This window comes from Rutilus rutilus, assembly GCF_951802725.1.
Source record: "Rutilus rutilus genome assembly, chromosome: 7".
NCBI classification, from domain to species: domain Eukaryota; kingdom Metazoa; phylum Chordata; class Actinopteri; order Cypriniformes; family Leuciscidae; genus Rutilus; species Rutilus rutilus.
Genome location: NC_140221.1, coordinates 5,267,694 through 5,293,303, shown reverse-complemented (window position 1 = coordinate 5,293,303; position 25,610 = coordinate 5,267,694). Strand labels below are relative to the sequence as shown.

At 38.4% G+C, this 25,610-nt stretch overlaps 1 protein-coding gene across 2 annotated transcripts in view; it reads right to left on the bottom strand.

Annotated features, from left to right (window-relative positions):
• Positions 1 to 23,256, bottom strand: part of clip1a (CAP-GLY domain containing linker protein 1a) — a 48,758-nt gene extending 25,502 nt beyond the window's left edge. For both annotated transcript variants that reach the window (XM_084413487.1, XM_084413488.1), the window contains exons 1-8: positions 23,120 to 23,256; positions 17,954 to 18,150; positions 16,058 to 16,557; positions 12,392 to 12,516; positions 12,087 to 12,303; positions 11,361 to 11,558; positions 9,396 to 9,499; positions 8,628 to 8,688 (exon numbers count right to left, since the gene is read on the bottom strand). In XM_084413487.1, the coding sequence (XP_084269613.1) occupies positions 8,628 to 8,688; positions 9,396 to 9,499; positions 11,361 to 11,558; positions 12,087 to 12,303; positions 12,392 to 12,516; positions 16,058 to 16,557; positions 17,954 to 18,044 (1,296 nt within the window). In that variant the 5' untranslated portion in view covers positions 18,045 to 18,150; positions 23,120 to 23,256. The remainder of the gene's footprint in view (positions 1 to 8,627; positions 8,689 to 9,395; positions 9,500 to 11,360; positions 11,559 to 12,086; positions 12,304 to 12,391; positions 12,517 to 16,057; positions 16,558 to 17,953; positions 18,151 to 23,119) is intronic.
• Positions 23,257 to 25,610: the final 2,354 nt, after the last annotated feature.

Genomic DNA, 25,610 nt, shown 5'->3' with positions numbered 1-25,610 from the left:
TACACATTTCGGAGTAAAAATTGAATAATGTGTCCTGATGCGATTTGATGAGGCTCCAGCTGATCTTTGCTGAAGTTGTCTTGATGAGAGAGAACCAAAATGAGGATCTCTGATGAATGAAAAGACAAGGCCGTAACCTGGCACAAACTTAGGGGTCCTTAAAAGACTTCTAGCTCAGCATCATCTTCACATCAGAATTTCTCAGAATCCCCAGAATCCCCCTTGTGATCGGTGACCACATGTGAGGATGTCACACACTCTAGTGAGCCAATAAGGAGTTGTAGTTTACGAGCGAAACTTAAGGATCCTTTGTCTTCTAACAGGGTGTTTTCATATCAAATTAGATTGGGTGTTAAGAGAAGAAACTATTAAGATTCTTATCATACTAATATGTAACAGAGTTAGCAAAATGTGAGGTAAATAAATATGAACATGCTATACATGTACTTAATTAACATTAACAACAGTGTGCAATTCTGAATAATTCCTTTAAATTAGTTAGTATTGATGTACACGCAAAACAATGTAAAAGGAAAATCCTGAGGTAGGAAAACTGGATACATGTTTATACATCAAGTAATTTTATATATAGAATATGTAAGGTTAGAAAGGGTTTACTTGTCTTTCAAAATGAAGTGAGTGAAACTCTCTCTAAACTCCTGTAAGTTGTAAAACCATCTTATCTTGATGATTTGTCATTGTTGCAATGGTAACCAGAGGCCAGGTTTTCCATTTGCAGTTTTGGGAGTAGTTTACAGAAACTCTACAAATAGTTTACTTGTTGGGTGAGGGGTATTGTAGATTATTAGTTAAATATAACAAATAATTGCGTGTCTGATCTGTCTCAGTCACTACATTCCCCCCTTTCGCATATTGTTGTCTGACCTGTAGACAACAGCGAGCAATGGCGAAGGAGCAGGAACATTGGACAGGCATCTGGTGGTCCTGTCTTCATGCAGCCTCCGATTTGTACCTGTTTGAAGAGTGTTGAGGTGGATGTTGCTGTCGACTGCTGCTGGATATCCAGTGAGATTTCTAGGGTATTTTTCCAGAAGAATTTGGTCTCTTCCATTGCTTCTCCCAGCGGTCGATCTGTACCATGGTGACGGTTCCATCCTCTGCTGACTGGAAGCTCTTGTAAGTTTTTACTTAAGGACATTGCGTTGTAGAAATGCTGTGCGCCTTCTGGTGTCAGCTGGGAATTTTGGATGTTCCTCAGAACCTCTGACATCTTGGGATAAAGCAGACAGAATGTGTTTCGAGCGGTAAAATTGGCCATCATTTGCAGGTGGAAGTCAATGGTGTGTTTGTGGACATCATGGTCTCCTGCAGACGCTGGTGCAGAGTAGACTTTTCTAGCCAATTTGTTGAGGTCTTTGACGGACACTCCAAGTGCCATTTCAGGGTTCTTCTGAATTAATCCCTTTTCTCTGGTGGTTGTAGAGGCTTTCAGGAAACCCACCCCCCACCTTTGTGTCATGGTTGGGTGAGTTTGCTCTGCTGATCGCATGTGGGGGAATGAGATGTCTCTCCAGCTTTGATTCTTTTTGCAGCAGTTAGTGTCTCAGTTCTCTTTGGACCATGTCAAGTTCGTCTTCACTGTTGTCCAGCTGCTGCGTCAGAGCTTCAATTCTAGCTCTGGATGTTTTGAGGTGACTTTCACAGGCCCCAATTCTGGCGTCTTTGTCGAAGAGTTCAGAATTTGCTGTTTTTAACAGTGACTCTTTGTGAAAAAGTGATTTTTCCAGCTGATCTCGTTGTTCAGCAGTTGTCAGAGTCTTTTGAAGTATTTTGATTTCGTCAGGGTCCTTGTTTCTGGCCTGAGCCTCGATCTCTAGCTGGTCTGTGTGTCTTTGAGGATGTGTCAGCTCCTTGCGGGACTCTCTGATCTGTTGCATGAGGTTGTTTACCCCCTGTTTCAGATCCATGAGGTTGTGGGCTAAGGAGATGATAACCTTGGTTAGCTCTGTGTGGTTGTAACCCTCGCTTGGGTCGTGTGTCATTAGTCCCCTACCCTCGTTGTCCAGTTGCTTTTGGCTCTGGTGCTGTGGGTCGTCAGCACACCTGGGTAGAAGGATGTTCCTCATAAGGCCTTGCCAGGCCTCCAATTCTCCCATCTGGACAGTTAGGTTGAGCACCTGTGATTTTCTGGCACACTTGTGGTGAGAGTAAGTGGAAAGAGACTAATGCAAGACCAAACAGACTTTGGAGCAAAAGGTGTAGTGGGGCAGCAAGGTGTATAACGCACAGCTAAGTTTTATCAGGTGTGGTTAACAAGTAAAGTGCGTACTCGAATATTAGTATCTTAGCTGTGGATAGCAGGATGCTAAGATTTGTGTGAATCTGAATAGATTTGCTGAAAGAGGTGTAAGCAGGGGTTTAATTATTGACTTAAGACTGTTCTTATTGTCAAATTAAAACACAGAACTTACTGATGGTTCAACAAAGGCTTGGTCTCTGAAGAAACGAAGAGGAGAAAGCAAAAGGAAGTGGATAAAGCAAAAGGAAGTGGATAGCTTTCCTATTCAGATTGTGTTTATTAGTGGTGCTCAAAATTATAGTTATGCCTTAGCAATCATTTCGATTGCTTGTGTAGCAGGGTCATAAAATTAGAGCAACCGCTGCAAATAAACAAAACCAAAAAGGAAAGTATGTCAACTTCCTTTTGAGGTTCAATAAGACAATGAAACCGTACTAGTACAAGAAAAAGCAAATAAATGAAATAAAGATTTAAAAATAGCTGAATGCCACTAATAAAACAGGGGAATAATCTGAAATTGGGCATAATCAATAGTACTGGTTCTCAACTGATAAGTTAATGATGGGCATCACTTCATGTTTGGTCAAGGCTGCTGCGTTTTCAGCTTCCATGACACATGTGTTCCCATCCTTAAAGTTGAGTAGACCAGGGTGCTATTAAACATCCTCAATAACTATGAAAATTCTTCTCCCGTTACACAGTTCAATTTAATTGAATGTATAATTGAGTAACTAGCATTCAGGAAGGAATGCACCTAAAAAGGTTACAGTGAAAATTAGCTGGGATTAATTAAATACAAGAAAAGAGAAAATCAGAAACCAGGGAGTAGGTTGAGAGGAGATGGTTATTCACTTCACACTGCATTCACACAAGCTGCATTTAAAGTTAAGCATACAATGCTAATAGTTTGGCTTATGTCTTAGGACCACTAAGTAGCTTAGCTTAAGTGAAGGGGTGCTTTCAAATAAGGCACACACAGTTCATTAACATGTGCCGCTTTCAATTTCAGAAATGCACGACTTTGTTCTTACATTCGTTAAAATCCAAATTTTACAAATGCTTTTGGTTTTCTGGTACTCATTTAAGGAGCAGTTACAAGGCTTTACAATTATTTAACACTTGCTTAAGCATACACCATTACGTGCCCTTACACACAAATAATGAGGCACAGTTTTACACATTTAATTCCATTTGACAAGTGAAACAATCGTTATAACCAGGTAGATATGCTTGTAGATATGCAGTCAAAATTTAAATGAATGGCATCGATCTAACCATAATTTATAAGGCCTTTATTATGTAGAAAGAGGAACATTGTTCAAATCTACCTTCTATATTACACTGTACTGAACAGATTAAGAAATTACGCAATAGAGATTTCATCAACCAAAGCAGAATAATTCATTCTGGTACAGTATATGCATGCAGCAGAGCTGAGATTACTTTGCGCTTTAACACTGATATTAGGGTTTATTCACTAAGATCAGATTAACCTTAACCACTGATACCATTTGAACATATGCTGAAATGCATTAAGACTCATTAATGGCCTGTTTACACCTGGTATTAAGATGCTTTTTGGTTGATCGGATCACAAGTGGACGATGCTAAATACAGGTGTAAACGGGATCTAAAACGTTTTGAGCTTGTCCACTTTCGACCACTTCCAGAGGTAGTCAAAAACGCATTCAACTGGACTGCTTTCGTAGTGTAGATGCTCATGTGGTCGAATGTGTTCAAACAGCCACAATAGACGCGTAAACATTATGGGAAGCGTGCTAGCAAGACGGGATTTAAACTTTGTTGGCTGAAAACCTAAGTTTGGTTTGACTTTGAAGACGAAAAACGTACCAAGCACAATGTTCTCTCATCATTCCCGATTTCCAACACACACTCACAAGCGTTCGCCGTGGTCTTGCGGCTGTCAGAGCAGAAACCAAAGCTGATGCTCTCCGTATGTTTTTCCGTTGCCTCAGGGCACGTTCATATAGAAATTGCGTGAGATTTTTTTGTCCATTAGATCAAACAATCTGATAAAACAATTTATATTTACATGCCTATAAACCCTCCCTTCAAATCAATCAGTAATCTTCTGTGGTTGAAAGTGGACAAAAGAGACGGATTAAAACACCAGGTGTAAACATTGTGTCTCCCTTTATCAAACGATCTGATAAAAGTCAAGTCACCTTCATTTATATATATAGCACTTTTAACAATATGGATTGTTTCAAAGCAGCTTTACAGTGATAATAGGAAATTACCGTAACAGATTGTTTAGGCTTTACAACAGCTCTAGGATTAAGTTATTTTCCAGCTAAAGTTAGTTTTGATTGATTGATTCACTTCCGTTGCGAAGATCATTAGTTATTAACTTAGGGGCCGCTAACACGGCACCATTCTAACAGGAAAACCCTTAACGCGCTCCGGCCGGCCGCACAAAACAGTGCCTGGTGTCTCGAGAACGCACTCCCTGAAATAGGTTCGGAGGTGCAAACGATTATCCGTTATCTCTGCGCAAACCTCAGCAGGGACGTGCACAGGAATTTTGAGGGGCAGTTGCTCTGAACTGAATCTCCCCCCAATTGTTAATTGTTTATTAACTCTAAAAATGTTCATTTCCGGGTTATGGGATATAACCTTCTTACTGTTCAGTACTCAGAGCATGTAGCCAAAATCTGCATGATTAGTTATAGGAGCATGAACCACAAACAACCTTATGTGTGACAATGTACACACTTTAACTAATCTAACATACACACACACATTCATGCATACAGTTTAGCAATGGAAAGAGGGCTGAAGCAGAATACAGGAAAGCAAAGAAGTTATCACAAATTCAGCAGATCGACAGCCTTGAGCAAACCATCAGTTTTTTAGTTCTAACACACCCTTCATTCAAAGGGGTAAGGGATACTTAATATATCAAATAATGAGACTAAGTTTGATACTTGCATGTCTCGCTCATTTGAATCTGATGCGATTTGATGAGGCTCCAGCTGATCTTTGCTGAAGTTGTCTTGATGAGAGAGAACCAAAATGAGGATCTCTGATGAATGAAAAGACAAGGCCGTAACCTGGCACAAACTTAGGGGTCCTTAAAAGACTTCTAGCTCAGCATCATCTTCACATCAGAATTTCTCAGAATCCCCAGAATCCCCCTTGTGATCGGTGACCACATGTGAGGATGTCACACACTCTAGAGGTCAGTGAGCCGATAAGGAGTCGTATTTTCGGAGAGGAATTTTACGATCCTTTGTCTTCTAGCAGGGTGTTTTGCATATGAAATTGGATTGGGTGTTAAGAGAAGAAATTTTTAATATTCTTATCATACTAGTAAGTAACAGAGTTAGCAAATTGTAATGTAAATTAATTAAAATTGCAGTTCAAAGATACCCAACATCCTATACATGTGATCTTGGTTAACTACAGAGTGCAATTCTGAATAATTCCTTCAAATGAGTTTGAATTGATACATACGCAAAACAATGTAAAACAAAAATCATGAGAAAGGAAATTGGATGCATGTTTATACATCAAGTCATTTTATAGATAGAGTTAGAAAGGGTTTACCTGTATTTCAAAGTGAAGTGAGTACTGTCTAAATTTCTTTAAGTTGTAAAACCATCTTATCTTGATGAGGCCTGGTTCTCCATTTGCAGTCGTTTACAGAAACTCTACACATAGTTTGCTTGCTGGGTGAGAGCTTTTGTGGATTATTTGTTAAATATAAAAAGTAATTGCATGTCTGATCTGTCTCAGTCAGTAAAAGGGTGCGTCTCACTCTCAATCAGCTCCCTAGTTCAGTAGTCAAGGCACTGATCAATGAGGCGGCCATTTTAAACTTAATCGCAAAATCCTTGTGCACTGAAACGTTTGCTCCCTAAATAGTCCCACAATGCACCGTGAAAACCAGGGAGCATCGATGCTCATAATGTTCCCTTAACAGAACCTCTGAAGCGGGAAACAAATCACACGAGACAACTCAATAGTCAAGTCAAGATTCGATAGGCGTTTTGAAAAGCATTTATAATAAATTTACAGCTGAAATGTTCTCTCCATGCAGTTCCTTTGACCTCATGGCTTTGGAACCTTGTAGTATATACAGGTGTTTGTTTCTAAATCATGGCCAATCAATTGAAACTTGCCACAAGTGGACACCAATCAAAGTATAGAAACATCTTTGGCTTTCTTGTAGCTCAAACAGTAGACGCTTGCAACCACAAGGTCAGGGGTTCGATTCCCAGAACAAGAACTGATAAAATGTATAAAATGTTAAAAGCAGCCAAATGCATAAATGTAAATCTCAAAGATGATCCAGAGAAAAAGGATGCAGCTGAGCGGGGAAAAAAAAGGAGGGGCATGAATACTTTTTGAATGCACTGTACATATGGATAGAAAAAAATGTCAACTTGGATGACCAGAGCTTAGACTAGTCTTACAAGTTAGTCAAACTTTTTCATAACTTTTTTTAAGTCAGTTACATATCCTAATTTGATACCGAAAAGTAAGACTAACCGTTCCTTGACTGCCGGCTAGTAGGTCATGCTAGATTTTAAGACACTGGCTTAACACAATGGCTAAGTTTATGCAACTGGCCCCTGGCTATGATGTAATAAAAAAATTACTATACAATAACTAACCCTATACGATTTCTTGCCTCCTACAAATTCTACACTTGTCTTTCAATGTCACACTTCTGATTTTAAGGGACTCAGATAAACGGTGAGGAATTTGTTCAAGTATGTAAAGCATCTGCACTAAAAGTCACTGTCTAGGTTGCTGGTTTGCATGTTGTTGTTTTTTTTTTTAAATTAAAATCATTTGCCAAAGGTTTCTTGAATGGATTAAGTCCAAAAGCTATTTTTGAAAAAGTAGGTCAGGACATGAAAACAACTCAAATGAATGATAATGAAGGCTGGAAACACATATCAAAAGAACATCCCAAACAGGACAAGAGAAAACAAGACCGGATCATATAAACTAAAATGCATGTTTTCTTTTTGCCATTTTGATAACAGTTTAGCTATTCACTTCATTTAGTATGTTGGGTATCATTCGCATGACATTTGTTATAAATAAACCACACATGACAAAACTGCAGATGAGGTGAGTGCTTGGTTATATTTTTAGTGGTCTATCAGAACAATTCAAAGGGTTAATTCACCCAAACATTACTCACCCTCATGTCGTTCCAACCCCGTAAGACTTTTGTTCATCTTCAGAACACAAATGAAGATCTTTTTAATGAAATCTAAGAGCTTTCTGTCCCCCGATTGACAGCTTAAGCAACTAGAGAAATCTCTCATATTTCATCAAAAAGATCTTCATTTGTGATCCAAAGATGAACGAAAGACTTACGGGTTTGGAACGACATGAGGGTGAGCAATTAATGACAGAATTGTCATTTTTGGGTGAACCAGCCCTTAAGAAGCATCAATTTAGACACTTTCATGACTGAAACCAACAAATTGTAGAATTTGGACAGTATTTGAAACATGGCAATGTGGTGCTTAAGTGTACGACTAAATGTTTAAATGCATGTATAAGTTAACTTGGGACAAAGCACTTTATCATCACAATACTCAGGTCAAATTCAAGAACTTTCTTGTTATGGTAAAAGTGGACTCGTCTTAATGTGGCTCAAAATCCAAATCAGGGAATAATCAGTTGATCAATCAAAACTAAGCAGCTACTGTCAGTCCTGTGGTGTCGTGGACTGTGCACATTCTCACATGACACATACACTACTATTACTTTATGTTTTTGAAAGTCACCAAGGCTGCACTTACAGTATTTGATCAAAAATACAGCAATTCAAATGACTAAAAAGAGTAAGTGTGAAATACTTACATTTTAAAATAACTTTACTATTTTAAAATGAAATTTATTCCTGATGTTAAAACTGAATCTTCAGCATCATTACTTCAGTCTTCAGTGTCACATGATCCTTCAGAAATTATTGTTGTTTTGCTGTTCAATTATATATAGTCAATTATTATTGATGCTCAATTATTAATAATTATTATACAATTATCATTATCAATGTTGAAAACAGTTTTTTACACTTAATATTTTTTGTGGAAACAGTGATAATTTTTTTTCAGGGATTAAAATTCTGAAGGATCATGTGACGAGGAGGAAATGGGGGGGGGGGGGACACTTTGAACAAGATATGTCACACTCTAGGGTTTTTGTTTTCAAATGAATAATATATAAAATAATAGACATGAATACATTTCAAAATGTGAAAAATATACTATCTGTTTTCCCACAGCACGCAAACCTGCAGCTTTGAAGTTTGTGTTCTCTGAATTCAGCCAAGAATCATCTAAGACATGTAGAGCAAAAATCATAAATCTTAAAATACCTCCAAATCTCCTTTGGTAATGCAAGCTTCCTCCACCCGAAATTGTAGGTCCTCCACCTTCCTGTTTGGGACAATAATTCTTTATCATTTTCAGCTTGTATTTCCATTTTAAGTTCTTACGCAAGTTGTATTTGTACGATTTTTGTTTCATTGAAGGGCAAGAGAAAAAAAAAGTAAACAAATATGAGGGACAATAATAGAGCGCATATACAAACTATAACCGAAGTAAAAGGGACCAGATGTCAGTAATAACCTTAAAATAACTTCTTGTATTGTCATAGTAAATGTCAGTTTATAAAGTTACCAGAGATTGAGAATATATGACCTTCTGTGGAAAACAATTAACAACAACAAACAAATAAATTAAAGGGATAGTTAACCTAAAAAATGAACACATACGGTCATCATTTACAGTCCTCATTTACTCACCTTCATGTCTTTAAAAAACAAAGGTCAACATTCCTCAAAATATCATTTGTCTTCCACAGAAGAAAGAAATTCATGAGGTAAATACAAAAATATATATTTTTGGGTGAACTATCCCTTTAAAGACCACTTGAAATTGCTAGCATTAAAAGGAGGGAGATTCTCATTCTATGCATTTTATTGGACAAAAATGCACATATTCTCTTGTGGCATCAATATCAATGTTCTTTATCAATGAATATTGTGTCTGTTAGCTCTAAGTGCATCTGTATGCAAACATTCGAATTGATATAATGGGGTGTTCTGATTAGATCTTCATAAGTGGGTTGAATAATACTACACCTCTTCTCCTCCTCCAGCTGGTTGAGCAGTTCCACCTTCTGTCTGTCTGCAGCCTCCACAAGCGCTCGCAGCTGGTCCATTTTGGCATCAACCTCCAACACATACTACATGAACAATTCAAAACAACTACATTAATCTAATTTTATAACTTGCATACATTTTTTCTATAGCTGTAACAAAACAAAAAACCAAACTGAACTGACTGACTAAAATAAATGGAACGTTACTGTGTAAATGTGTGTTTTTTACTGGCCATGAAAGACGATAGATAGTAAAAATTAATGTAGTCAATTTTTGGTTGATTAAAAGACAGACTTATATATGATCTTTATAAATTGATCTCAAAACAATTACACCTAAAAAAAAAAAAGAAAGAAAGCAAGTGTCAAGCGGAAGTAAAAAAGGGAAGCGAGACTTATTAGAACCCCAGGAGTGCCCGTTCTTCCCTTTTCATTCGTTTATAACAGTTTTGTCTAATAACAGAAAGCCAAAAGCTATGATACTTTTTTTCCACATACCATCAGCATTCAGCAAATACACATTCATTTAACTTAAATCAGTCTTTGAATATCTAATAAGCACTTAATTACACAAGCTGCACAAAATCTGGCGAATTCTTCTGAATTGTGCATTAAAGCCTGCATAGAAACGTGTACTCTGTGCATGATGGTCCTTCTGTGCGAAGGATCCAAGTCGTGTGAATTGTATGCAGAGAGTAGAGTTCTGCAGTCACTGGACATCAACAATCATTTCTAGGTTTCTAGGTTTCAAAGTATGCTAAGCCAAATCCAGTTTGCCTCAATGTCATACTCACTGTCTGCATGTAAAATGGTGTTACTTGGTCTTTTGATTCCCAGTGTGCACAGATTTACCAGAGTGCACTGTTGGACCCATAGAAATGTATATGTAGATGCCACATCCGACCGCGCCAAAACCGGCGTCTTGGAGGGTCAGCATGTCGTCACTCACAGTAAGAATCAATGATGCCACAACATTGCACATTTTCAGGTTGTGAAACCACTGAGATTTAAATTCCCGGAGAAATGGGATAACCTTTTACAGGTGAGAATGTGTTGGTGTTTTTATATATGTATTAACTCAATATTACAGGTTTTTACTATGGTACTTTTTATTGGTTTTACTTTTACTGTTTTTACTTTTAACTTTTTATCTTGTTAGCTGACGCCTTAGTCTGTTAGTTTAGAAGAATCATCTGCTGAAGTCTATTGCAGATATAGAGATTCATACATGCGTCTAACTATGGTTGCAGACGCGCAGTCAACTTGCTCTTGAATGTTCACAGACTGGCTTTGACCGTTCCAATATGGCGGACGGCTTACGTATCGTGGCCCACAGAAACAGCCGCTAATGAGGCATCTACGTATAGATATATCTACACATCCACTGCATTAAGACTGTGCCTTAAAAACTAGTTTGATTAAACAGCATTTAACCAAGTAATTAGTCTCAATTTTCAGATTAAAATTAGCCCAACCTATGTTTTTATACAACTGACTTCAAGTTATGACCAGTCTTAAAGAAATAAGTTGGATGACTCACTTGTAAGACCAGTCTAAGCAGTTTCTGCACCCAGCCATTGGTTACAATGTTTACTTCTGTTTTATTCATGTTTATTAAAAATGTAGATTTATTTTTTTTGTTTGTTTAAAATGTCACATTTACATTTTCACATTTCAAAATGGAAATAGCAATTTTGGAAATAGCACTGGAGGCCTGAGAGGGAATGCGTAATAAAATAGCTAGTTCTAATAGAAGAGTGTTTTAAGGACAAAAACTATTTTAAATAAAGCACATAAAAATGTCATTGACAACCTGCTCTGCCTTGTGGCTGCATAACCCCCTCAGGTTTGCATTATTTTCCACAATTCAATGGCCCGTCATCAATTATTTAATAAATTGATCAACATACAAATAAATAAAAAAGAAGAAATCGCTGGGTCTAACCTGCTCCTGGCCTTCTCTCAGTAACGTAAGCTCCTGCTCCACTTCGCCCACATGGCTGGTTGCCTTGGCAACCTCAGCTCTCTCCAGGTCACGTTCTGCCATGAGTTGCTCGATGTGTTGCTGTTTCTCCTTCAGGGCCTCCTGTAGTGCCGTAGTGCCAGAGATCTTCCTCGCATACCTTGTGGACGTCTCTGTCAACTTCAGAGAGAAATCCAATCAAGATCTTGAAAACTACATCAGATACTGTATTGCCTACATTTACTTGTATCATATTGTCTCAGTAATGCGGTAACATCATGTCCATTGTTCAGGCATGACCTTCATTTACGACTAGGTTTTCTACTAAGGTTTTCCTTTGTATTTTTCACGTACATACAACAAAATGATCCTTTTTCATGCGGATCCGAGAAAACTAAAAACGCTGTATTCTGTGCTTGCTAAAAAGCAAGAAATTCGTATGTTGGTTTCCCTGTAATGCTGCACACTAAAATAATGAGATTGTTCAATGAATTTGATATCAAAACTTTGCTTTATTTGTTTAAGCGACTTGAACTGTCGACTGGCTCAATCGATTGAGTTATGGCAAAACCTATTTTGGGAAATGATTTTTCAATTCCATTTTGGTGCTGTTAGTATCCCAAAAATTACACAGCTTTAGCATGCTTAACAGGGCCAAAATATGTAACCAAAAATAGGTTTGCATGTGAGGTGGCATTTGTAACTCACCAGTCCTGTACGGCTTGGCTTGCAACTAGCAGAAGAGGCCACAGAGCTCATGGAGCTGATGGAGGAGGCACTAGGGCTGCGTTTCAATGCTCCTGGTGTGGTCGCCGTCTTCCTCACTGTGGTCTTTGCCTTCGCTGGGGTAGTGGAGGGAAAGCCTATACGGGTCACCTTGTGCACTGGTGCAAAGAGGCCATACTTGGGCTGACACTGGAAATACCTGATGACACACAAATCCAGCCATGTAAAACTCCTAACGTTCTTTCAATTCAATCTACCTTTGCTAATGTAGGAACAGGACACAGTACCTGGTTCCAGCCACAGCACCGTCGTTCTTTCCCAAGGGCTCATCCAGCTCAACTCCACACCACTCACCCTTGGCAAAATCGGTTTCGCCTAAGAAACGCACTACGCCAGCTTTCGAGCCAGCAACCTAAAATATGTGAAAGAAAAAATAACTTAACATACACAGGATTCCTAAACAGTGCTTATGGAATATTTATAACAGCAGCTTCACTTTATTTCATAAACACGTCTACTACATTAGCAAACAAAGATTTAATCTATACTTTTATTCACATATTAACATTCATCAACTCACACATCAGTTGTGGTAAACAGAAGCTCAAGCATGTTCTCTTGATGTGGAACCAATGAGGTTCATTCTCGTGTTACGCATCAGCAAGAACCAATGAGGTATGTTCTCGCGTTCGGTTGAGCTTCTGTGTATGTTCGCTGATCAAAGTTTAAATGTGAATAAAAGCCTGAATTAAATCGGTTCATCATATAAAGCGATCGAGTCTCTTCATTTTTGGACTAAACCGCTCAATTCAGATATTATTTTTACAAACTTTTTATGAACTTTTTGAAGCGTAAAAAAGTGGTAGTTGCGTAGCTGTTAATTGAGTGACAGAAAGCTCTCAAATTTCAACAAAAGATCTTCATTTGTATTCTGAAGATGAACGAAAGTCTTACGAGTTTGGAACGACATGAAGGAGAGTAAATGATGACAGAATTTTCATTTTTGGGTGAACTATCAACTTTAAGTGGATATAACATGGTGCTCATCTTGAGTTGTAAATCATAACGAACCTCACAAATGTGGACGGCGAAGACCAGCCGGCTGCCGCACAAATGTCTTCAATTGGTACACCACTGGACCATGCCCATGAAGAGGACATACCCCTTGTGGAATGAGCCCTGATGCCTATGGGGCATTGAAGGTCCATTGAGGCGTAGGCCAAAGAGATAGCATCTACTATCCAACGTGACAATCTTTGCTTCGTGACCGGGAGCCCTTTGGTGCGGCCGCCGAAGCATACAAAGAGCTGTTCCGACTGCCTGAACGGGGCAGAATGCTCTATATAAACTCCGAGAGCCCAAACGGGGCAGAGTAGACTTAATTCTCAATCGTCTTCCGACAGAGTCTTGTCTTGCCATGTCTTGGTCTGAGGATGACTTTGGAGTCGTTGGGCCCAAACTCAAGGCAGGAAGCGTTCATGGAGAGCGCTTGCAAATCTCCCACTCGCTTGACCGATGCTAGGGCTAGCAGGAGTGCAGTCTTGAGCGAAAGTGGCTTTAAGTCAGTCGACTGAAGCAGCTCGAAAGGGGGTCCCCTAAGGGCCCTGAGGACCGTGGATAGGTCCCATGAGGGTATAGAGGGAGAATGAGGCGGGTTCAGCCTCCTGGCCCCCTTGAGGACACGTACGACCAGGTCGTTCATTCCTAAGGATTGGCAGGCCACAGGAGCATGGAAGACTGCTATGGTCGCCACGTATACTTTGAGTGTGGAGGGGGTACGACCCGTGTCCAGTAGCTCTTGTAGAAATGAAAGTACCAGTGGTACTTCACATGAGTAGGGGTCTAGATTCCGAGCTGAGCACCAGCTGGTGAACACTGACCGCTTGAGGGCATAGAGGCGTCTCGTGGACGGAGCTCTAGCCTCAGCGATAGTGCTTAGGACTCCTTCCGGGATGTCCCCGGGTACCCGTTGAGGGGCCAAACATGGAGGGCCCACAGGTCGGGACGGGGGTGCCAGATCGTCCTGTTCACCTGAGTAAGGAAGTTCTTCCTCAGCAGTATAGGCCAATGAGCTGTCTCTAGCAGCTGCATCAACTCTGGGAACCATGTCTGGGTCCGCCAGAGAGGGGCTATTGGGAGGACTGCACATTTGTTTTCCCTGATCCGTTCGATGACCTGAGGGAGCATCGAGATCGGAGGAAATGCATAAAGAGGGTGACTGGGCCATTCGTGGGCCAGCGCATCCCTGTTCTTTGTAAAGAATGTTGGGCAGTAAGAGTTGTCTTCTGAGGCCCCCTCTCCTAATGCCTCAGAAAATCCGATCTGGCTGTTTACATGACAGTCGCATTGGCACATATCTGATTTATATCTGATATATTTCCACATATGAACGAGGCCTGAAACCGATCTCGAAATATCCGAATGCATTCCTTTTTTTCTGTTTACACGGTCATAGAACACATCCGATCTGTTTCACACGTGAGCAAAAAATCGGAACTGGGTCACATTTCACTGACAGTGTAAACTATGTGAGGTAATTTCTAAGCATCTAAAAACTCTTGAAGAAAAATTCTCTTATTATTTTCCCTCAACTTCATCCGAAGCCTTTGACTGGGGGCGAGACCCATTTAGCTCAGCTCCAATGGACAACGCAAATAGACTGTCATTGCAGCAACAAGAGCAACTTGCCGAAATGAGACAGGACTTACATTAAGAACAAAAACAGAAAGATTAAGAGCAGTTGACCAAGAGCTCCATGTGTCGTTGTCATCAATTCCAGCCAGGATATCATATTTGTGTTCATCAAAACAAGCTCAAGTTTCACATTAAATGTGAGTACAGTCTACTTTAAATATTAAATGCCGTTTTAACATGCCATTTGAAACATTACAATGCACGTTTGTGCAATTTTGTAATATTTTAGTGCTCAATGTGATAGTGGTGTGCCGTTGGATTTTTTACATATCAAAAGTGTGCCGTGACAGAAAAAAGGATGGGAAACACTGGTGTAGAGCCCTTTGAAGCTGCATTGAAACTGCAATTTGGACCTTCAAACCGTTGATCTTCATTGAAGTCCACTATATGGAGAACAATCCTGGAATGTTTTCCTAAAACCTCAATTTCTTTTCAACTGAAGAAAGAAAGACATAAACATCTTGGATGCCGTTGGGGTGAGTAAATTATCAGGAAATCTTAACTCTACTCCATTAAATAAGGTTGTGTGTCCACCAAAGGACAGCTAGGCGCTCTGCTGAAAACGCCTAGCTGTGGGCGCTTGAGCATTTTTTTTCAGTTGAGACGCTTTGCTTGTTATGATGCGGAATATCCGTAAAAGTGTTACTAGTATCTCATTATTTCACACATATTTTGTTTCTGTGTTGATTCTATATTAAAATGTCGATACAATGTAATGTGTTTTCTCTGGCTCTTGTTTTAAATTATTTTGTTCCGTTATTATGCTTGTTGTTGTCATCTGTTGACGTTGTACAAGCAGAATGTGGCGGTTGGTCGGTGTGGTATTAGTTCCGCCCCTCCTCCACTGTGATTGGTCGGTTGGGCAAAAAGACAGTGACAGTGATGAGCGCTGCGTTTTACCCAAAGTTGAACATTCTCTGTCTCTCGGCGACCTATAAAAAACGCAGAGCGCTCAGCACTAAACTCTCAGCGCCTCAATACGCTCATGGCGTTTTAAAAACGCGGCGCTCCTATTGAAAAGAATTGAAAAAATACGCCAGCCGCGTGAAAAAAAAACGCTTTGGCCTAAGGGTACTTTTCAGAAACTTGGCATGTCCGCTTACATTCCTCATTCCAAATACATGCAATCAGTCCAATACCCAACAATTTACAGTCACTATTATGGAAAAGCCAATAATGCTTTGACTGAGTCGGACCATCTTGAGAACCTTGAATTATCTTAACTTGACACACAATAATGCTCATCACAACACACTCACCAGAACTCGATCATTGATCTTCAGCTCCCGATCACCTTTCTTGACCGAACCAGACTCCGACAGATTTGACACCGATTCACTTTTGGACCGCACCAGATCTGAGGTAGGTGCAGCTGATTTGGTGGGTGAGGCTGGTTTCTTGGCTGAAGCAGATACTGATGCATTAGAGGGAGTGGGTGACCCGGCACGAGACGGAGGGGCCGTCGTTGTGTCATCCGCCTCACCTTCAGTGCGTGAAAGCTTCGAGGGACGTGTGAAAATACCTTTTAATGCTTCACACTCAAAATAGCGCACACCAGACACCGAACCATCATTTTTCCCAATTGGCTCATCAAGCACAATGCCAGCCCATTGGCCCGGAGCAAACTGAGTCTCTCCTAAAAACTGAACGACGCCTGGTTTGTTGCCATTAACCCAGACACGATCCCCAATCTTGTATTGCTCGCCTGCATCTTGGGCTTCGGCTGAGGATTTGTCATTTTGAGTTGGTTTGGAAGCACCTGTTCCAAAGGAAGAAAACAAATAGGCTTTGTTCAGAATACAGCACGCAGTATTTACACTGTGCACGCTATACACAATGATTTTTATCAAATTTGTATTAATTTGATAAATAACTATCGTCATATCATATACATACAAGCTGCATCCGAAATCGCATACTTCCTTACTCTATAGTAGGTGAAAAAACATATGTGACAAGAGTAGTATGTCTGAATTTACAGTACTTATAAAAGAGAAGGGAAAAAGTGTGCAGACAATTTACTACTTCCGGAGACATTCTGAAGTGGGCATACTATCCCATGAGGCCACGGGAGAATGTATGAATGACAGTGAAGCGACACAACTGATGCTGGTCACATGATAATGACAGCATGGTGAATGTAGTGTGCATCCGGATTAGTAGTAGTAGTAGTAGTAGTAGTAGTTTATTGATCCCAGTTGGGAAATTAAAGAAGAATTACATTCTCACTATATAGAAGGTCCTTTATAAGTGGTCGCAAAAGTAATTACGTATTCAAAATAAGCACCTACTCAAGAAATTGTGATTTTGGATGCAGCCACAAAAACTTAAAGGTCTTCGCAACAACCGGTCAAAATAAAAGTCTGGTTTAACTTGAAGAAATTGTGACAAAAATTAATATATATATAAAAGATTAAATTGTGAATGTTTCATGCCTACATTCGATTACCACCGTTTTTGATAATACATTTGTATTAAATTATAAATCCGGAAAAACAGACAACAAAGAATGTCTGAAAAAATAAAACATTTCACAGGGCCCTATTATTGTAAAAAGAAAAAAATAATACATTAGTAAAGTGTTAAAGTTTCATGAACTCAATTGTTTAAGACATGCTTTTTGATTATTACAATTTAATTAAACCATTAAATTAGAATCCATAAAAGTTCAAATGGGGGAAAATTTTATCCAATTTAGGGGGGGGGTGAATGCCTGAACATTTAACATGTTTACTCGGATAGCCCTTTAAACACTTGAGCCTTAATTTTATTTGAATGACTTTGTTACATTAAATTTTAAATTACACCAATATGCAAGTAAAGTGAATCTTAAAGTGGTGCACATTATAAACAAACTGGACGACGGACTAAATGCAAGTGGTATTGCCAGTTCTTGTTGATGCTATTCTTATGATCTTTCTGTAAATAACCACAGCATAGGGCATACGCAACTCACTGCACTTTGGAGTAATGACATTTACATGTGTTAATTTAGCTATGCTTTTATTCCCATTCTTTTTCCAATTGTAAGTATTACATAGTAATAATCCTAATCCAAACATAGTCATTCACTACTAGGCTACATTAGAAAGTTCACAATAATATTATTTATATTGTATAAAATGTTATATATGATAAAATGGGATGGCCCTTACCAGCAGAAGGAGTCGTCTTCGCGACGCCCGCATTGGCTGGTCTACCAATTTTGCTGGGCGCTTTGAGTCCACTGGGTTTTGATGTGCTCATTGTAGGTCTGAAATTTCCGTCTGTCTAAACTTGGACTTTTCCTCTCCAACAAACATTGAAAATTAAATAAAAAATAACTGAGGAAGAAAGGGGTGCAGCAATGTCTCTGGAAAGAAAGAAAAGAGAAACATATCAGCCTGTTTTAACAGTCTCGCTTTTTGCCATTTCAGTAACTGTGTTCATGCAACACATTTTGTTCCACTGGTATGTTGGTATAGTTGAAAGTGTAAAGCCTATTTCACACTGCACACATAAGCAATATGTAACAGAAGGCTTCCGTTTGTTTATTGCTGTGTAACAGAGAACAGAGCTGTTACTCTATACAGATTTGTTACAGCAAATATTTCTTTCAAATGAAGGCCATTATATCTATAATAAATAGGGCTGGGTATCCATTCAGATGTTCCGATTCGATTTCGATTTCGATTCGACTCAATGAATTTAGATTTAATCCAAATCCTATATTTATAAAAAAAGAACAGTGAACATAAGTTTACAAGTGGTTAATTAATAAAAAGAAATTAAGAGCCACAAACCTGTATATTAAACTCTTTTTATTTTAAGTACACTTGGGTCCATTAAAACAGAACCCAACTCTATATTTCAAATGCATACAATGAAAAGACAGGATTTTGATGCAAGATGAAAAATATATGCTGAAAATTGGACAAGTCAGAACAGTCGCATGCCTTGATCAAACAGGATCAGGTTATTTTATGTTTAAGATACAACCAACGTAAAATCTCACCGCATTCGCTGTAACATGGAGACCTATGAAGAGTGTAGGAAAACTAATACTGGCTTTCGGATGATAGATAAATAAATATGGAAAAACAAAACGATTCATGGCCTTTGAGCATCAATTTTGAATCGACCACATTTAAAAAAAAAACGATTAATCGAAAAATCGAGCCCTCATAAAAAGGTTATCAGGAATTACCCATTAAAAACAAAACTCAGTCAGTGAGCTTGTACTGAAATAAAGTGAGAGATGAAGGTTCTTTGCTCACTTTCTGTATATAATATTCCCAATTTAATTAAGTCTGTTTTTTCATGCTGCAACGGCCATGTATAAACTGCAAAGTTTCGGGAGTGACAAACATTTAAATGCAGGAGTAGATCTGCTAAATTATTACAAGTATCATTCACGTATATTACTCATATCATGAAATAAGATTTTGGTTATCCCACCCCTATCCCAAGCTGTTCAGAATTGTGAAAGGTAAGCAAATGTTAACGTGATTGATAATAATGTGATTGTTGCAAACATCTCGGTAATTATGTAATTATTATTTATTTTTATTTTTTTTAAATAAAGAGGAGGGAATTGGCAAAAAGCAGGGAAGGAACATGCTGGTCAAGTTTTTTTAATTTTTTTATTAATTTATAAAACAATAAACTGTCAATTCTGTCATATTGTTCAGTTCATTTTACTGTTTTAGTTTTTTGACGTGGTATCGAGTCAGTATCGAGGTATTTTAGTCAGGTATTGTATCGAAAAAAATCATAATTTTGGTATCGTGACAACACTAGTACGATGATTATACAGATTATTTTAGGAGTTATTTTTTCACGTTATGAAAATGTCAGCAAATTTAAAAGCACTAAGAGAAGGTCATATTCCCTATATTCACATCTTGCACTTAAATGTATTTTCATTATCAAAGTGGTTCCAGGATAACTGCAAGCTTTCAAAGCCATAGTTTCACTTTAGTTCTTCGTTTCAGTCACATGACTTTTTCCACTCGTCCACCATATTTATCACCATCAAAGCGGCAAAGTAATGGATTACAGTTATTGTAAGATAATTGGATTTGATCCGTAACAAGTACCAGAAATGACTTTTTCTCAGATCTCTAATAATAATTCACATTCATTCACAGACATGCATTTAATCCTAATCCATCTAATCCATTTACTGGCAAAAGTCCACCTGTGTGATTATTAGACTCTCGCTGGTATAAGACGGATTGTGGATCTGTAAAAATGTTTTCTGGGACCTTTGATCTCTGTTTGCATATTTTTGTATTCAGCACCATCACCATTTTTTTTTTTTTTTTTTTGCTCCACTGTTGGTCATAAACAAAGGCAGATGAGAGGCACAAATGAAACCCAAAAAAGGTTTTCATTCAAACAAAGACAAATGTTACACTGTTTAACTACTTCAACCGACTATGTTTGTTAAGAAAGGTGCGGGAATGGAAAAAGAACAGGTTTCAGGTTTATCAAAGGCTCTCAATCAGTAAACAGGTGCAAGTCCAAACCACTACTGTACATTTCAGCAATATAACAAGACAGTAGTTCAGAAAAATATACTCAATTCGGGACTCACACCGTGAACATATTGGTATCTGGCATGAAAAATTGCCTCATATTTTGGTGAGCAGATAATATATATATATATATATATATATATATTTATATTTATTTTTTTACCCACTTTTTTTAACACTGGGTTTTAAAATACTATATTTACTAACATTATCGATTAAACTGCACTGAGACTACTGGATGAGAACATAAATTTAACTGAATTGAGATGATACAGACACTAACTTTGCAACGTCAACACTGTTACGAACTGAATTGATTCGACATTGAATTATGCTGAATAATAACTCTATACCCTTCTGTAGAGCTGCTTATAGCTGAATTCAACTTGTTCCTGATTAACTTTGCAACATTAACACTGTATAACTGAGCTAAATTGAAAGAACATTGAACTAAATTGAGCTGAATAATGTCAATCCTCTATAGAGCTGCTTTACAGCTAAAATTGAATTTGTTGCATAATTGATTCATTTTACAACATTAATATTGTTATTTTCCTGTTTTGTACTGTTGAAGCTGCTATGAAACAATCTGTATTGTATAAAGTGCTATATAAATAAATGTGACTCTACACTGTTTATCGTCCGCTGTATGCAGAGACTCAAACTCAAGGAGATACGAGAAATAATGGGTTGTTCAGTGCACTTCAAAAACAGAGGCTTGCTTTACTTTCTCCACCGATACCGATAGCCGATTCCCAATAGTTTGATTTTTTCCAACTAATGCTGTAAACTGGGATTCCTCTCATTTGGTTTTGAACGCTTATATCTTCAATATGCGAGTTTTGTCATTACTTTGGAGCACACTAGCTTATAGATACCAGTAAATATGCATACAAAAGGCATTTTGATTTCACGGGGACTTTAAGTTCAAGTTCAAATTGAGTTGTATAGTACATTTAAAAACAACCAAAGTTGACCTAATTGCTTAATGTCAGGATACACAAAAATATAAACGAAACAAACACAGTAGAGAATGTCACAGTATCAAAACTCAACTCAAAATGAAAGCTAAGAAATACAGATGAGTCTTAAGCAACGACTTGAAAATGTCAGCAGTCCGAGCTGTTCTTATATGAACCGGTAGACTATTCCAGAGATTAGGAGCAGCCACTGAGAAGGATCGGTCCCCTTTATTTTTTAACCTGGATTTCAGAACATCGAGAAGCATAAGAAGGTTTTGCCAACCCATTTAAAATCTTAAAAATCAATCCTGAAGCGTACAGGACGCCAGTGGAGCGAGGCTAAAACTGGGGTAATGTGCTCACGCTTTTTATTCCCAGTTAGGAGCCGAGCTGCTGCATTCTGGACTAACTGTAAGCGATGAAGAGATGACTGATCCAATCCAACATATGAAGAGTTACAGTAGTCTCGTCTAGAAGTAAGAAAAGCATGAATTACTCATTCAAAATCCTTGCGCGCCAGGCAGGGTTTGACTTCAGCCAACAGTCTCAGCTTGCTTTTACAAAAGAACTAATTTGATTGTTAAAATTTAAAAGCACTGTCAAAAATCACACCGAGATTCTTGGTAAATGGACAAATATGCGATCCTAAAGAACCAATAGCATCTACACAGGACTACCAAACACAACAACCTCAGACTTATTTTCATTAAGACAGAGAAAGTTCTGGTCCAACCATATTTTTAAAGCAATGGCTGAATTGAGTCTTTGTCATTTTGTTTTGATGTGCAAATAGATTTTTTTTCAAGAAAATTTTGCTTTTTGAAAATTATTAAACCCAACCATATTACCAAAACAATATCCCACCTCAACAGCAGCACAAGTGTTTTGCACATCACGAGAACTGTATTATTATTATTTTTATAAAGCCAAATAGTTAAAGAAACACAAACTTATATAAAAGACGATAGACAACTCGGAATTCAGCTTGACTCTCTCACTATCTGGCTCTTCAATCAAAACAAGCTCCCTGTTAAACACTGGACACTGAAAACAACGACAAACAGTTCCCAACTTCAATCTTATACATGTTGACATGCTGCACAGTTTACAAAATTCCATCAAAAACTAGAATTGATTGATAAAATCTAGTGCTATGTAAGCATTCAGGCGCCACATCTGGGGCTTCACAATCTGAGCCGATTTACGCCAGAGCTTGACAAGTTACCAAATCTGCTTTAGGATTTCAACCAAAACAACGACCCAATATGAAGAACAGAATATAATCTACAAAACCTGAAAATAAGCTATTGCTTGTTTGACGACGAATACTTAAAATTTCCCACCGTAAAGCCCAAATGAGTAGCTTTAATGAGTCAGTTTTCCATGATAATTAAAAAAAAGTAACATGTTTAAAGCAACCATCAGAAAACAACACGACGTAACACAGATTAACATGATATACTTTGGCGTCATATGACTTTCCCCCCTTCAAGTAACTTACACGCAAGTTTCAATACGCAATGAACATGGAGAAAGTTCACTAGTCCTTATGACGACTTTCCGCAATGTCACATCTTGACTAATCGGACCGAAATAGAGAACCGCGTTCACTAACACCGCAGTGCTAGCCAGCGCTCATCCACGATCAACGCATTTTAACAACAGGTTCTGTTTACAACGAACAGCTGATAGCAAACAAGGACAATGTTACGGAGGGCCGAGGAGCAACCTGTATTAGATGGGAAATTCTGACTTAGCAACTTCCGATGGAAAATGCGATCTCCTCGAGATCCACGACACCCACTGAACAAGCACTTAACCCAGGAATCGCGTTACTCACCTGCTGTTTCCCGGCTGCGTAGCGCTATCAAAAATCAATCGCGCTGAATTCTCTTCAATCTACTTAGCTTGACGCCTGCGTTGGTTAAGGATTTAACCTGGTGCGTTCAAGCACCCACTTCAGCAGTGACACGAGTAGCGTAATGACGTATCTCTCTAGGCCCCGCCCACTCGCGGCCAACGGGAGGCGGGCATTTGGAAAAGCAAATGCGGTCATTCGGCGGTAGGATTAAACATATGGCAAGCCATTTTAGCTTAAATTGTACCCAGTGTTACTCGTCGTAATTGCATTTTTACTAGTAAGAATTCAATTAGAGAGCGCTACAATTCAATTCTTACTAGTAACAACTACAATTAGAGAGCTCTCTAATTCAATTATTACTACTAAAAATTACAATTACAGAGTTCTCAAATTCAATTCTTACTAGTAACAATTCCAATTAGAGAGCTCTACAAATGAATTTTTTACTAGTCATATCATATGTCTCCATTGACTTCCATTCATTTTTAATTACGGAGCTCTACAATTGAATTTTTACTAGTAAAAAAAACAATTAAATATATGTATAATTGCAGAGCTCTGTAATTGAATTAAAGAGCTCTGCAATTGCATTCTTAGTAGTAACAATTGAAATAGAGAGATCTCTAATTGTAATTCTTACTAGTAACAATTCAATTGTAGAGCTCTCTAATTGTAATTGCTACTAGTAAGAACTGAATTGTAGAGCTCTCTAATTGAATTCTGACTAGTAAAAATGCAATTACGACGAGTAAAGGCCCTTGCACACTGAGTCCGAAATTCGCGTCCGCGACCTCACGTTATATCAATCACGCTTGTACACCGCCTCCGAAACTTTCGTCCGTCAAAAAAAAAATCTATCCAATTCAGAGCCACCGAATCACGAAAGCGAAAAAACGCATGCGATAATTTCGCACTCAGTGTGCAAGGGCCTTAAAGGTTGTATCAGCGATTTCAGGCCCACACATAAATGATCACATTCATCTAATCTTTCCTAACGATCCGCTAGCTGCCCGCCCCATAAGAATGCCGTCAAAAAAACGCGTCTCTGTAGGCAGCCAGGCTCTGAGATCTGCACACAAAAACAGTTGGTTTCACCAACCACTCAAAACCAAAATAAATAGTGTTCCAACCAACAAGGGTGATTGACTCACTCAGAAAGACATCACTTGTTTCATTACTGGGTGAATCAGTGATTTTAATAAATGATTCAATGAAAAATACAAAAACAGTCACCTGTCGCCACCTACTGACATAACGATGTAATTGATTTTAAAAAAAGTATTTAATAATAAACATATAAAATAATGTTTCCAATAAACATTTTATTATTAAACAGTCGTTGGGCACTTTATTTCCACTTTTCAAATATTTTCTTAATTTTTATTGAAAATAAATGCTTTTCCGATCAGATATGTGATGGGCAAAAGTCGATTTCGTACTCTGGTCGAATGTGTCAAAGGCTTCATGCAGATGCCACACTCCCTACGGCCTCCTCCACAGCAGACGTTAAGTGGACTGTTTCTTTTAGCCAAAAAATCAGGCTATTTACACTTATCCATTATCCATTATCAGAGATGTAAACAAAAAAAAAGGGGGGAAAAAAATGTTTTCTTCCCCCTGTTTTGGCCCCAAGTGTGCATTGGCCCCTGGCCCCGTGCCCATAGGATAATCCGGCCCAGACTTTCAGTGGCGGGAATGTGGGGCTCGCTCCAAACCCCTCGAACTCCACTGGGACTCCCACGATGATGGACGGTCCAACTGGATTGCACACCTGGTCAAACGGACTTCCCTCAGGCTGTGATGTTGTAGAAAGTACACAAACACAATGATGAAGATGAAAGGCAGTCTTTAATAAAAATCCACACGTATAAGTAGCATAAAGCAGCACAAAGAGAGCAGCTTAAAACACATCTAGACACGGACGAGACAAACAAGGATATATAATAATAACACACCTGAACTGAATGACAACTTATCTAAAACCATGCCAACAAACTACACAATGGAAACAGTGCAAACTGAACAAACTGAAAACAAAGTCCATTGTGTATGACAGATTGCACACAATATTATAAATAGTAATATCGATATATATATATATATAAAAAAGCACTATTAAAACAAGGTAACATTGGAATTTTTTTTCTATTATACTGTATTTATAGGCCTATGTATGTATACAGATATATGTACAGTACTACAGATAATTATCATCTCACACATTGCTGATCTGCATTCAGAGATGATCTGGGGCCTGTTTCAATAAGGAGGTTCAAACAACTCTGAGTTAAAACTTGAACTCTGAGTTGACTTACCCTGAGATGGGAAACTCTGAGTTTTCGGTTACAGGACAGCTGAAATGAGTTAGTTCAATCAACTCTGAGTTGACTGACTCTGAGTTAAGCACGTGCACCACAACTATAAAAAGCCATTATCAATGGAGTGCAGATATTATGAGTCACCATGGCAA